Source organism: Amblyomma mixtum, chromosome 1 (genome assembly GCF_055824585.1).
Source record: "Amblyomma mixtum isolate Tamu chromosome 1, ASM5582458v1, whole genome shotgun sequence".
Lineage (NCBI taxonomy): Eukaryota > Metazoa > Arthropoda > Arachnida > Ixodida > Ixodidae > Amblyomma > Amblyomma mixtum.
In genome coordinates, this window is record NC_143012.1 from 42,926,582 (window position 1) to 42,940,868 (window position 14,287).

At 46.8% G+C, this 14,287-nt stretch overlaps 1 protein-coding gene across 7 annotated transcripts in view; it reads right to left on the reverse strand.

Moving 5' to 3' along the window:
• Nucleotides 1–14,287, reverse strand: part of LOC149366156 (uncharacterized) — a 213,233-nt gene that overhangs the window by 69,882 nt on the left and 129,064 nt on the right. For 6 of the 7 annotated variants that reach the window (XM_089549116.1, XM_089549165.1, XM_089549148.1 and 3 more), the window contains 2 exons: nt 4,927–5,027; nt 183–218 (listed from right to left, as the gene is read on the reverse strand). In XM_089549116.1, coding sequence (XP_089405242.1) covers nt 183–218; nt 4,927–5,027 — 137 coding nt within the window. The remainder of the gene's footprint in view (nt 1–182; nt 219–4,926; nt 5,028–14,287) is intronic. The other variant, XM_089549126.1, reaches the window with a different exon arrangement.

The following is a 14,287-nucleotide window of genomic DNA, read 5'->3' on the forward strand; positions in this document are numbered from 1 at the left end:
GACAGCGGCACATACACTTGTGGAAAGTGGTTGAGAGAAGTAAGACACCACGTCAGGCGTTAAGTGCACGTGCATGCAAACTAAACTACAGACACACATACACACACACACACAAAAGCGGTGCAATAAGGAAGAACAAAGTCGTGCGATAGCTAGTATAGCGTAATCGAACATGCGCCTACCTTCTTGAGAATCGTCCGCTTCGGTCGTGGCCAGAGCTTTAACGGCACGAACGGCAAATATTAGTACACTGTGCGTGCCCTGCAATCGCATGCACCGCGGCTCTCTGCGTACTGCTACCGCTTATCGCGTACCGCTACCGCTTATCGCGTACCGCGCGCCGTCAGTGCGCAAGCGCAGTTGGCCCCGAGGGCACTAGATGGCGCCAAGTGACCGTCATGTGCGCATGCGCAATGGCGACGCGCGGTAACGATGGCGATCGGTGGCGGTGAGCGCTGTGCTGTAACACCGTCACTCTCTCGATGCATTAGCTTGCGGCGCTACAAAGGCATTCGCAAGCAAAGGGACGCAATAGTAGGCACAAAGTCTGACTCCAGACCTAAGAAGGTGCTTGGATTCGCGACAAAGTACCAAGCAGAGTACGAGCAAGATTTAAAAAAAAATTCTAATTCTCTGTGCGATATAACACTCGGATCTCTGAGAACAGCGTTACCATGTCACCATGTGTAGACCGGTGAAGGTCATCTTATCGAGATATATAGTGTACACACTGAAACAGCAGCCCAGTCCTTGTAGCAATGATTGTGTTGACACTGGACTGCAAACTGTATTTTCTTTTTAAAGAAGTGAAGCTGAGCAGGAGTTTCTTTACGTTTTGTTTTTATTCGGGGTGCGTCGATTATCGAGAGTGATACGCACCCGTGCGAGAGTGAGGACGAAGCTCTTTTTCGCTCAGATAACCTTTAAGATACAATCACGGACAAGCTAACCTGCAACGACGGAGGAGCAGCCAACAACTGCTGTTGCCGCCATGCATGAGCCGATAAGGAAAATGGCGGCACGAGACTGCATGCTGACAAGCGCTACTTCATCAGCATGATCAGTGTTAGGGGGACGGTCGTGCCGTCCTTGCTCCCTCTAGTATCATTCCTGGCATCTGACCCTAGGCACCTTCTACAATCGCACAAGTTTTTTATCTCGTTGAAAAGATTACGAAGGCAGCATTTTCGTACTCGTATTTATCTTGATGTTGGTTCATATTCTCGTGGTTGTGGAGCCACTGGCAATTTTTGGTCATCATGCCGTAATTTCAGGCAAGCTTGTCCATGACGTTACAAGTTAAAGCAATATAAAAGAAAGCGAACCTGAACATCCTACCGCCTAAGACAGTGATAGTAAGACAGTGTGCAGATACGACAGTCTCATATAGTCGATAGTAACTGCACGTAAGTCTGGAAAAAGTGTGCCAGCTAGTCAATGAAGAAGGTAACTTATTTCGCAGTGATTGCTTATGGGAATAGCGAAGAGAGGGCGAAAGCTTCACCATTCGGTATGCACTTACCAAGCTTTTGTCTGGAACATTACGCAAAAGCAAAGTACAGGTGCCATCAAAAGTAAATGGAAGGCAATATTAACGAAAAAATGTAATCAATGCCCTCCCCCCCTCCCCAATTCATACATCCTTGAATACATATGTGCACCCTGATTGTGATTTTGCGAATTGCACTTTGCATCAACAAACATGGACCATTATGATTTAGATTTAAAGAAATTGATTTTTTTTGGACGAAGTCGCCTTTCACTTAGTTTTGACGGCGAGTGTACATACATTTTTGAAGGCCCACTCAAAATTTTACAAACGAAACGAATTAACGGAGATGTAAAATCAGAACCACGACACTATCGCCTTTGCTCTCAACAGTTATCTGACACTTACAACGAAGCTCCAGTTTGTTCTGTGACGCGTCTGGCACTTGCAGCTTTGACGCCCTCAATTAATTCAGTGGCCCCATTTGTGAATTCGTCTTGAAATCATCGCTTCACGCTTGAACGTTGTTTACACGAAAATACAACACGCCCTTTAAGATGCGCATTTATACAAGGCTAGCTGGCTGCCATGACATGACAGAATAAAACCATCGGGCTGCTTAACGTGGCGGTCAGTTCGAGCGCCCTAGAGATCACCGCTATTTGTGGCCAGCATGCAGACTAATTACTGTGTTCCTTCCTCAGTGCGGGATATACCCATGTACAGTCAGGGGCAAAAGTCTCTGGACCACATGCTCCTTAAACGAATGCGATAACTCTATTAATAGGCAGCGGATGGAGACCACACTGGTGGAGGTGGAAGTCATAATCCTATTCTTTAATCTCCACAAGTGTGGTGGTCATCCAGCGGATAATACCAGAACTATCCGCTTCGTTGACGGAACACACGGTCCAGAGACTTTTGTCCCCGACTGTACATCCGCCGTCAAAAGTTTATGGAACGCGACTTAGGCGAAGAATATTTTTTTTTATCAAGTGCGCATTGCTCAATATTTAATCGTGCACTGCGAATTGTTCATGAGAATACGGCCACAAAAAACAGTTCAACGCAGCGTGCAAGAATGACTCCTAATTTTTTTTCACTAATACTGACCCATACAAATTTCCGACTGCACGCATTCGTTTCAATGTACAAATTATTTTGTTTTTGTTTCCTCTATCATTTAACAAGACCCATTTCTTTATGGGAAGAAATTTGATAGTGCGCACTTGATAGCAATGCTTTTTGAGGGGCCTGCTTTCAGGCAGTATCCTTTTTCACGTTGTCAACAGTTAGCGGACAACAGTCTGAACACATGAACATTGGGGGACCATTAGAGAATTATATTTGTGAGTGGTCAACATTCTCTGTGAAAAACCACGAGTGACCCAACGAAAACAAGTCGAGGGATGACGGATATCCCATGAAGCAAAAGAGGACTGGACAGGACTGGGCACTGCTCAGGTTTTTCAGGTTTGTCACGAACAATTTTAGCACAGAACACAGACACGTACACAAAGGACTCCGAGCAGTCTGCGAAACTGCAACAGCAACACATTCTATTTGCTGTGAACGAAATGTGTACACAAAGGGGAATGCTGATACACTCGTTTATATGACGCCGCTTTATGCGAACTTCCGGTTTATTCGAAATGACGTTTTGGTCCAGTCAACATCAAGTGTAAGAAAAACGGTCCCCTTAATTCGATCTACACATAAACCGAATAAATGTTCGGTTTTCTTTGAGTTCCAATTTTCTAGAGTCGGCTATACCATGTTTACATCACAGCAGCTATCCTTTAACCCCATTTTTCTTCTCGTGTAATTTTCTATTGCGCTAGGAATTCTTTCCAATATATCATTACATGACCCCTAACTTCACATTTAATTCCACACATTTACTTTTAATGACCTTTCGTAAGACCATGATATTGATAATAACCAGCGTAGCTTGGAATTGGTCTGTGCGGTTCAACGAACTGCATTCGCAATCGATGCCCCAAATAAAGGAAAAAAAATTACGAGACGAATTCAGTACAAATTCAACGACTGCTTCGCGAGCAGCTGGAAGATGAGAGAGCTACTGAAGCCTAAAACAAGCTTGCAACCAAGGTTCCAAAACTGATATTTGATAGAGTGTATTGGAATGACATAGCACCTGATAAAAGAGCAGATTTAACTTATACCATCAAGCAAAACGAATTTGGGAAATCGATGTTCCCGTAATAGCGAAATTTTAATTGACATTTGGACTACCTCAGAACACGTAAAAGTTGCAAGTCCGCTTTTGTGCGGCTTCTCATTCCCGGCCTTATGAGCATTATATATTCTCCCTGTGGTATATACTACATACTTACTTCTATAACCATCCACTAACGTAGCTGCAGTACACCGTTACGCAAATATTGGCCCCATTAGTTCTTATTGGAATAGGATCACATTTCCTCATACTTTATATACGAGTATAAGCAGCATAAAAGGGAAAATTTAGTTCCCACTGAAAAACTCAATTTATTTCACTTCTTTGCCAAATTTGAAAACGCATTCAGGCATCAAGCACTTGTAACAAAACAAAACTTGCGTTTCTCGCCGACACAAGGGAATTAATCGTTGAGTGCACGGAAATAAAGTGTTTCCTTTTACTCAGCTTAGGCCTGCTAATAAAGAATGACTTCCTTTTCTTCCTCATTTAACATTTGACTCGTACGACAAGGATACGAATGTATAACTTTCAGACTCTCTGCCAGTCGCTTATGTGTTATCCCCTTCCGGCATCAGTGGACCATCTCATCATCGTCATCATCATCATCAGCCTGACTACACCCACTCAAGGGCAAAGGCCGCTCCCATGTCCCTCCAATTAACCCTGTCCTTTGCCAGCTGCGGCCACCGTATCCCCGCAAACTTCTTAATCTCATCCTCCCACCTAACTTTCTGTCGCCCCCTGCTACGCTTGCCTTCTCTTGGAATCTACTCCGCTACCCTTAAGGGCCAGCGGTTGTCTTGCCTTCGCATTACATACCCTGCCCAAGCTCATTTCTTCCTCTTGATTTCAACTAGGATATCATTAACCCGCCTTTGTTCCCTGACCCCCTCCGCCCTCTTCCGATCTCTTAATGTTACACCTATCATTTTCCTTCCCATAGCTCGCTGCGTTGTTCTTAACTTAAGCTGAACCCTCCTTGAACCACCTACTTCCTTCAAAGTCATTAGTAAGGTTTTAAGAGGGAGAATGCACTCAAGGAAATGGCTCGCAAATCTCGCCTTGGATTCGGAGAACTCATGCGCAGCGTTTTAGCCATTTGTAAGTTGTGCCACGAGCGTGAGTTGGCATTTAACGGTCGCATGCAACGTTGTTAATGCCACACTGCGGAAGGTTATCCGTTCACAGCGCATTCCGGGCGCGACATTTCACGGGAGGGAAGATGCATGCTTACGGGGTCCGGCGTCGTTGTCGAAGCGTGCCTTAGGCTGAAAGAGCTGCTTGAAGTGAATCTTGCAGTAAATCTCTGCCTCGTGGGACATGTATCCATCCACCCTGCAAGAGAGACGACGTTGCAGAGTATGCTCAGAGTGCACGTATTAAAATAACTCTGGGCAAGGAAATACGAAAAGAAAAATGCATTATAAGTTGTGAGAGCAAATGGCGCATGTTTGGTTTATATTATCATGGCCGGCATATATTCATTTTTTTTTTAGAAAAACAGACTATCCCATCCATATTGCAACAGCGGTGACGTTGAAGTGTGGCTCAGTATGCTCATGCTGAAATAATTCAGAGAAAAGCAAATTGTGCTAAGAACCTTGGGACATGCTTTTTACGCTATAATGAGCTATAACACACACACACACACACACACACACACACACACACACACACACACACACACACACACACACACACACACACACACACACACACATATATATATATATATATATATATATATATATATATATATATATATATATTTATATATATATTTATATCGGCCTTCCGATCATCGAAACGTCGAGCTTAACGAAGCGTATATTTCGCTATGTACTCCGGCAGTCAAGTACTTCATGCTCTCGCAACCCATATATATATATATACAGGGTGTCCCAGCTAAAAGTAACCAAGCTTTTAAAAAAGACGAAGTGTCCTAGCCTCATGAGACCAACTGAGGGTTGTTGCCAGTCGCGTGTCCTAGTCTGCGGTATTTTTCTTATTGTGCAAACGTAATTAATTAGCAGAGACTGATTAGCTAACTTTTTAATTATTGCGTTTAGGAAGAAAGTGTCAATGCAGGAATTCTAGATCCCACAGAAAAATAACCGGTTGCAGTGTTTCCAACCAAGTACCACTGATACAGCTTCTTGTATTGGCCTTAAAAGAAAGCCCGCGAAATACAAAAAGAACCACGTGATAAGCAATCAGTTTCAGCGCTCCCAAACGGCCGGTCAAGCAACGACATCTGCTTATGTTTGCAACGCTGCCCCTAACAGGGTTCGGCGTTTTGAGGTGGTGGCGAGTTATGCGTCATGAAAAGTAAGCGGGCGCTGCTTTTCAAGGAAGTGAAGCGCGGCTTTGCATGGAGCGCTTTTTCACACGAAACCTCGCCTCGAGTGATAGGCATGTGGCCGTGCCGCCGAACTTGCACCGTCACGCGCTGAAGGAGCGGTCGCCCTAGCGCCCATACGAGAGTTGCTGGCGTATATCTCGCAACCATCGCAAAACGTCGAACCCCGTTCGGGACAGCGTTGCAAAGATAAGCGAATGTCGTTGTTTGATCGGTCGTCTGGGAGCGCTGAAACTGCTTCCCTATCACGTGGCTCTTTTTGTATTTCGCGGGATTTCTGTTAAGGCAAATAAAAGAAGCTGTATCAGTGGTACTTGATTGGAAACACCGCAACCGGTTATTTTTCTATGGGATCAACAATTCCTGCATTGACACTTTCTTCCTAAAGGCAATAATTAAAAAGTTAGCTAATCAGTCTCTGCTAATTAATTACGTTTGCACGATAAAAAAATACCGCAGACTAGGACACGCGACTGGCAACAACCCTCAGTTGGTCTCACGGGGCTAGGACACTTCGTCTTTTTTAAAAGCTTGGTTACTTTTAGCTGGGACACCCTGTATATATATTCTTCGTTTTACTTCATGACAAAGGCTCGAAGAAGGTTGTGAAATATTGCTGTACCGATTAAAATTGCCGCGCGCCGTGCGGCAGTGGGGCTTTGAGGTCAGGGAAGCCCTGTCGCCATCTAGCGACGCCACGAGCAAACTGAGTGCGCCTGAGTGGAGCGCTTCTTGGCAGTACAGCAAAGCCGCACGGAGAAGCGCCTTGCGGAGTTTTATAGCGCGTGCACGTTGTTAATACTTATTTAACTAAAATGCGTCCAGTCTCGGGTTCACAAACCCTACGATACATATTACGCGCATTTCGTCGTTACTAATATGACATTCAAATGCGTGCGTATCACGCGGGATGAATGCTTGAGGAGATGCCTCCCAGGGCCCATTTTTGGATTGTTTCAGTTGCGCACCATCTTTCCGAGCGCACAGGAAACGAAAAACCTCGCTAGGGGCTCCGAACTTCAGGCCGTCAGGACACAAACCTCTAAGGATTACTTCCGGCCGTCAAGACCTAACCCCACAAGCATTATTATAAAAAGGAATATATGCGGACGCGAGTGCAGTTGTTATGGCGTTTACAAGTATCGTTCCGCTAAAATGCGGTCGCGGCTACAGTTTCCATTCTGGTTATCTCAAGCAGCTAAAACCTTTTTCTCACTTTATATTTTACGGCAGGTAGGGAGCGCCTGAGCAAGTCAGATATAAGGGAAATATAGTATCAGTGTGAAAACTTCGCACTAGGGCAAGCGCAAGTAGTACAGAGACCATTGCATGAAAATATGTCGACGGTTCCGCGTCCAGTGGCGGCACCTGATGGAGCAGAATGGAAGCTTTTTTCGCTGTGCTTTCCTATGCAAAATGCTGGCGAGACGAATCACCGCGCCCGCTTTTCAATTAGTTAAGTTTAGTTTATGGTTTAAGGGGGTTTAACGTCTCAAAGCGACTTAGGCGTTGAGGGACGCCGTAGTGAAGGCCGCCGGAAATTTCGACCACCTGAGGTTATTTAACGTGCACTGATGTCGCACAGGACACAGGCCTCTATACTTTCGCCTCCATCGAAATTCTACCGCCGCGGCCAGGATTGAAACCGCGTCTTCCGAGTCAGCAGCCGAGTACCATGACCACTAAGCCACCGCGGCGGCTCCCGCTTTTAAGGTGTCAGGACGTGCTATAGTTTCTTCTCTGTATTGACGCATAAGACTTTGTTATACATGGACCGCTACGTAGTATTCGCATAGGACCGGTTAATAATTTGTAATTGAATTTCTTCTCTCGTGCTGTTTCGTTTTCGGTTTCACCAACCGTACGATTGCTGTGACGTGTAAGAGGTGTGTAGGTCACGTGAGACAAAAAAAAAAAGAACTGTTACATAATTGCGCATACGTAGTTTCAATTCGCTATAAATCCTGAGCCATCCGGCCTAGAGCTGGGACGACAATAAACTGCATATCAGCGGTTGCACTGCAGCTTTTTTTTTTTCATGCCACACGTGATCTGAACGCCTGTTGCACGTCTAGGTATCGTTCGGTTGATAAACCTGTACAGTATGCGCACTATCAGATAACACGTGCCCTTACGGCACCATGTGCGCATGCTCATGTTTGTACCGGTCCTTATATAAGCAGCCCCTTATCTGATAATAAAGACACTTGGTTCCCTGCCTTCAGACCGTTCACATGGTGTCAGGAGTGGGGCGGCGACGCGTTTTGGAAGCCGCGTTCGCCTCTGTTCTTCCCTCTCGTCCAGCTGCACCCATAGTACACTCCAGAGAAAGAAGTATGGCGTCCGCGTAGACGGTTCTTTCAGCGCCAAAGCCACTGGAAAGTACGGGTGACGCCTACCAGAACTAGATCGTCTGGAAAAGTGAGTTTACTCTGCTTTCTACGGCGACCGGAGTAAGGAATCAGCCTTAAGAAGTTTAGCCAGCAGAATACTTCTTGTGACAATTGGTGAAAAAGCAACGCGGGTGTTCTGTACCTTCAAATTCACAAAAGAGGAAGAAAAGCGAGACCTCGATAAGCTGAGTGGAAAATTAGAGAAGCACCACAAATCAGCGACGAATTTAATGTTCAGCGAGTTTCATTTGCGCTTCCCAGATCAACGTGAGGGCGAATCTTTTAACGAGTGGCCAATCGATATCGGAGCTCTTGCTCGCTTGTGCGAATTCGGAGAGCTAGAGGAAAGATTACAGCGCAGTCGAATAATTCTAGGACACAGAGACAAGGACCTGTACTATGAGCACGCCCTACGGGCAATAGATTCCTGCGCATGCCGTTCAGTATCGCTTCCGCGCCGGAAATTCCTCAGCTGGTGATGCACCAGATACTAAAGGGCTTGAGGGTCGTTTCCGTCGTTATGGACGACATATTGGTTCGGGGACAGTATTTAGTAGCTTCGATATCATACCTACCTAATCCTCGTGGATTTCTGCTCTTTCTTTTTCTAGGTTCAAAAGCTACGTCGGACAACAGCGACAGCGGTAAATAATGCGCGTATGCTCGTCTTCGCGACTCATGGAATCCCGGCTAAGCTGTGCAGTGATAACGCCCTACCTTTCAACAGCGCATGCTTCCGCTCTTTTGCTGCGCAGCTCAGGATTGCTCCCCTAACTTCAAGCCCGCACTATCCCCGTGCTAACGGTATGACGGAGCGTGCAGTGCAGGAGGCGAAAACACTGCTAACGAAGTATCCTTTCGCAATCCTTCAATTTTACAGGGCCCTGCTGGAGTGGCGGAACATGCCAAGGGACGAGGAACCGAAGTCGCCCGTTCAAAGGTTGATGGGCCGCCGAACAAGGACCCAGTTACCGGTTCTCCCCCAGCACCTCGAACCGCTGAATGCCACCCCAATCCGCTCGCAATCGCCTCCATGAAATCAGAGAAACAGAGGATCTTCTACAACCGGACGGCCAAGCGTCTACCACATCTCCGCAGCTGTGCTCCAGTATCGGTGTACACCATACGCAGAATCAGGTCGTCAGCTGTGGTTGTAGGCCCTGTAGGCTGCGGGGACTTTGCCCCTATCTTCATCTTTTGGTTGGCTTCCCCGCTATGCACCCTCCTTACCTTGGTTAGTTACCTTAACCAACAAGGGAGGGCGCCGGTGTCGCAGCAACACTAGCACCACGACTGGCGTGATTGCAGCGTGGGAGACGGCGCCCTTCGTGTCGCCGCGGACTCCGCTCTCGGCGTCGTGGCGGGAACATTCTGCCGCCAGTTCGTCCCGTCCGCCCGCGGAGTTTCCCCCTTGCCCTGGCGTGGTCGAACGTTCGCTCGTAACCGTGCTGGAGAGTCTGACGTCCTCGATTATTGTTCTTGTAGCAATAAATGCCTTGTTTGTGTCAGCCAGTGTGTCGTTCCTTTGTTCTCTCAGAGCAAGGCCCGCAGTGGTCGGCGCGCGCGATCTATGTCTGACCCTGAAGCGACAGTGTTCGCGGAGTCCGTATTCCAGGCTCACCAGATTTCGGAGCTACAACCTGAGGTGCCCTTACGGTACCAAGTGCGCATGTTTGTACTGTCCCGATCACAATATCGCGGGACGTCGGAAAGCGAGGCAGAACTGCATTCCGCGCCATCTAACGGCGCAGCCTCGCTACTTCTCCCCCTTTCAGGCATCTCTGTACTGTCACTAATAACACGCGTGCAGTAGATAGATCGCCGCTAGCGCGAGGTGCCGCTTCGGAATCTAGCCAGCATCTGGCTCAGCCGCTGATGAATGGAGCAGATAGCGTGTCGCTGTCGCGGTGCAGCGACTCTTGATAAAGATGAGGGAGCGTGCAATTATGTGTTCTGTTTTTGTTGTGCGAGTGTATGCGCGCTGGACGAACAGGCCTCAAGGCTGAATGCCTGGATGACCAGATACTCGTCGAGAAAAATTTCGGTATACCAAGCACTCCCCTGAAAATGCGGTTACGCAAACATATAGGCGAAACGGAAAAGCCAGATTTATTTTGCGCATGGAAGAGAATCGTAATACTCGGCAATAATTCTCTCAGATGTGTTCCTCGTGTCCAGCGCTCTGCGAAGCTCATATGCCGTTGACTTGCTGCCATTTGACCCTTTTATGTTTCCGTCTCTGACACGCCTCTTTTCCGTACGGACTCGGAATCGATGTATCTGGCGCACTCCGGTTGACGCCATATTAAGTGCAATCAATGAATGCCGTTGACGTAAAGTTAACTGCGCATTAGTGTCGCTTAGTGCTGGACTCGCGAACACACTCGCGTTTCCGAGTGTTAATTCACTTTCCAGGAAGGTGTATTTTCTTCCCTGTGGCAAAAATTAATCGCACATTTCCTTGCTTTTTTTGTTTACTGTAGTTGTATTTTTCGCGTAGGCCTTGACATTCCATCGTTCTTCACGTCCAGGAGCAGTTGTTTATCCTAGCATTCAGGGTGTTGTTCCCACTTAAGCGTGTGCGTGCTGGAAACAGGGCTACGCCTGTGAAGACCATGCACACGAATTAAAAAAATGAGGGCCATCTTACGTTATGACTCGGCAAATGTGCGCACTAAAACAAGTGACTGGTCATTGCAACTCCCCTCCCCTTTCCCCAGAGTCAATCCTCCGCGAAAGCGGCAACTATCTGCTTCACCCATCGCAGCCGTTTAGGCAGACCTGGATATCGAAGCGGCACCTGGCGCTTGTTCCGATCTTCATGCGCCGCGCGTGAGGTAGGAGTGAGGCTACAGACATGCCTGAGAATATTGTGATCCCGCAATATTGCAATCGCGACAGTACCTGTCCTTATGTAAGCAGCCCTTTGTCTGATAATAAATACACTTCGTTCCCTGCCCTCCGACCGTTCACAAAACCGAAACAAGATGCGGGAACAAATTGAATTATTAATTATCCAGCGATCGTATAACAATACCACATGGTTACTACGGTACGGACACTCATGCCAAGCGAACCACTTGAATGATGAAAACGCACAAGCGGAAACGTGGTGCTTGTGCGCCGCAGCAGTTACAGGCTGCGTGCGGATGACGTCAGAGTGCGTTCCCTGGACGACAAGGCCCCTTCCCAATGACGTCCAGTCAGCCATATCTTGCGCCAGCTACGGCCGTCATATTCCAGTACATTTCTTAACCTTAGTTTCCCGCCTGACTGCTTGTCACCACCTGCTGAGCCACCGCTATAGGCCGGCGCGCAGTCCTCTAATTTCTAGCCTTTTAATTGCATCCGACATATAAGCAGCGAGAGGATCGGCTACTACAAGTTCTTTTCGAGAAAATTAATTCCAAATTATTGACACCAGATGCAATGTATTCATTCAAGAAGATACACAGGCACTCGAAATCAAGTCAGGTGTTTCATTTTGCGTTAGTGTGGCAAATTTAATTACAACAATAAAATTAATATGAATCCAACGCCGTTCGCGTTTACGTGAAGCTACCTCGGCGTGCGCAGGCACAACGAATTTTCAGTCATGCACGCGTAATTTCGTTTTGGCACAATCGCACTTTCTGGGCGCAGTGTGACTCGTGAAAGTTGTCTCACCGTCCTCAGAATCTTCGAAACACGCAACTGGTCTAGTACATAATACACCTTGAATATGAAAAGGAGGGGGAAAAAAAACACTGACCGTCGAATTAAAAGAAGCATGAAGAAAGACTAAATTTATTCTTCAAAATAAAGTCCTAGGCAACGGTCAAACGCACGCTTGTTAGTCGTATTCTCAGTTTTCTGAATGATAAATCTAACCAAAAATACCAGCGTCTGGAGAAAAAAAGTCCAGCGTCGTCCTGTGTCCCTCTCTGTGTCTGCGTCCTTCCCCTGTTTTTTTTTTTTTTTCGTTAGAGCTATGCACTAACTGGCCAAGCTCTCTCTACCCTACTGAATGATAAACAGTTCGAGGTAGTTGTAGAAAGGGCATTTCAGGTTCTTTCCTGTTTTCAAAATTAACGCGTCGCTCCAAGCGATACTACGTCTTGCGGCTACAGAGTGTTCGACAAAATGCATTCGAACACACTTTTTTTTCAACATGATGACTGTGTTTAATCAGCCCCTGCACAAAGTTACTCATGCATGCTGGATCCCTATGCTCGCACGGAATACTGTAGATTGCTTGATTACGCCCGGAATTTTTTTCTGTCGCTCTTCTCTCGCTTACTTAACGAGGCCTTGCCGCAACTTTTACGCCGGCACGCGTGACACCTGAACGTCGTAGGACCGTAAGATACGGGCCAAGGAGTTGTTCATACGGGGCACGTAGTGTACAGGCGCGCGTTTCTTGATGGCAGGACTATTGTTCGATGGCGCGGCAGCTGGCGTTCCGCGACGCTGACGAAAGAGAACGCGTAACCGTTTGCACGGATGTTTTTTCGAACTATTTCTCGGTCAATTTCCAAGTCTTTTGGCATTGTGGATACGCGGTTTGCTCGATGAAGGAGCGGGACAACCCCTGATTTCTTGAGGGAGACTTGGTGAAGGGAGAAATGAACGATTGGTTTATTGGGGTTTAACGTCCCAAAGCAACTCAGGCTATGAGGGACGCCGTAGGAGAGGGCTCCGGAAATTTCGACCACCTGGGGTTCTTCAACGTGCACTGACACCGCACAGTACACGGGCCTCTACAATTTCGCCTCCATCGAAATTCGGCCGCCGCGGCCGGGATCGAACCCGCGTCTTGCGGGTCAGCAGCCGAGCGCCGTAACCACTGAGCCACCGCGGCGGGGCAGAAATGAACGAATATAATATAACAGCCAGTGTACGTGTTGTTAACCCGTATAATGAACAAAAGTGATGATTCGTTCAGTTTCACTGGGGCGTTCAAAGAAAGGGAGTTGTCCGTTTTTTTCCTTCCTTGACAATACGGGTGTACTCAAAAATTCTGGAGAAAAGCGTTTTTGAACGGTAACGAGTTTATGAACGCAATTTTTTCGGACAAAATCATTTTTCAACGGGAACCTGCTTATAGAGGCATTTTTTCCCTTATATTATAAGATTTCCACATTAACAATCAATGCATCCGCAGATCTCCCGCCAGCAGTCTTACATTTTTTTGCTGTTAGCGTTCTTGCTGTCATCAAAAGAGTTCCCCATTGGTTTTCGATGGCAGTCTTAACAGCGCGAGTGACGGAAACACTCAAAAGATTTTGCTAGGCATCGAAAGAATGGACCATTACCGTCAATATTTTTATAACAATACCTCACAATTTTCCAATATTCAAATTTTTTTTCCACGAATGTTGCACATATATTTGAAAGTTCCGAATATCGAATCGAATATTTTCCGATTCGATGCACTGAACGAATCAAGTAGTGCTTATTAAAATTTTTCGAAAGAAATGGAATACAGTGTCAAGTTTTCGAATAGTTTCCGAATAACTGATACGATGTTCGCATATTTGACGTCGTAGTTTTCTTGCCGCGGCTGTCCCAAAAACAAGGTCCACTCAGACTCCGCGCATCAATGCGTTGCAAATTGGTCTGCGCGTTCAGCGCCCTCCATGACTGGGCTACGCGGCGGGTTCAGCGAGGTTCAGTAAACAGTGCCTTCATGCTCGGCATCTGAGGCGTTGGATCACAACTCTCGTTCTTTTAAGGCGGAAGCCTTTAATGCCTCATCGTTGTAAGCAGGAGTTGTCGACAGAAACGTCACGCTTTTCAATTGGTCGAAACGGTCGTGACGTCACAGTGCGCGAATTTCGAACGTGGCCAATTGTACTTTGGCT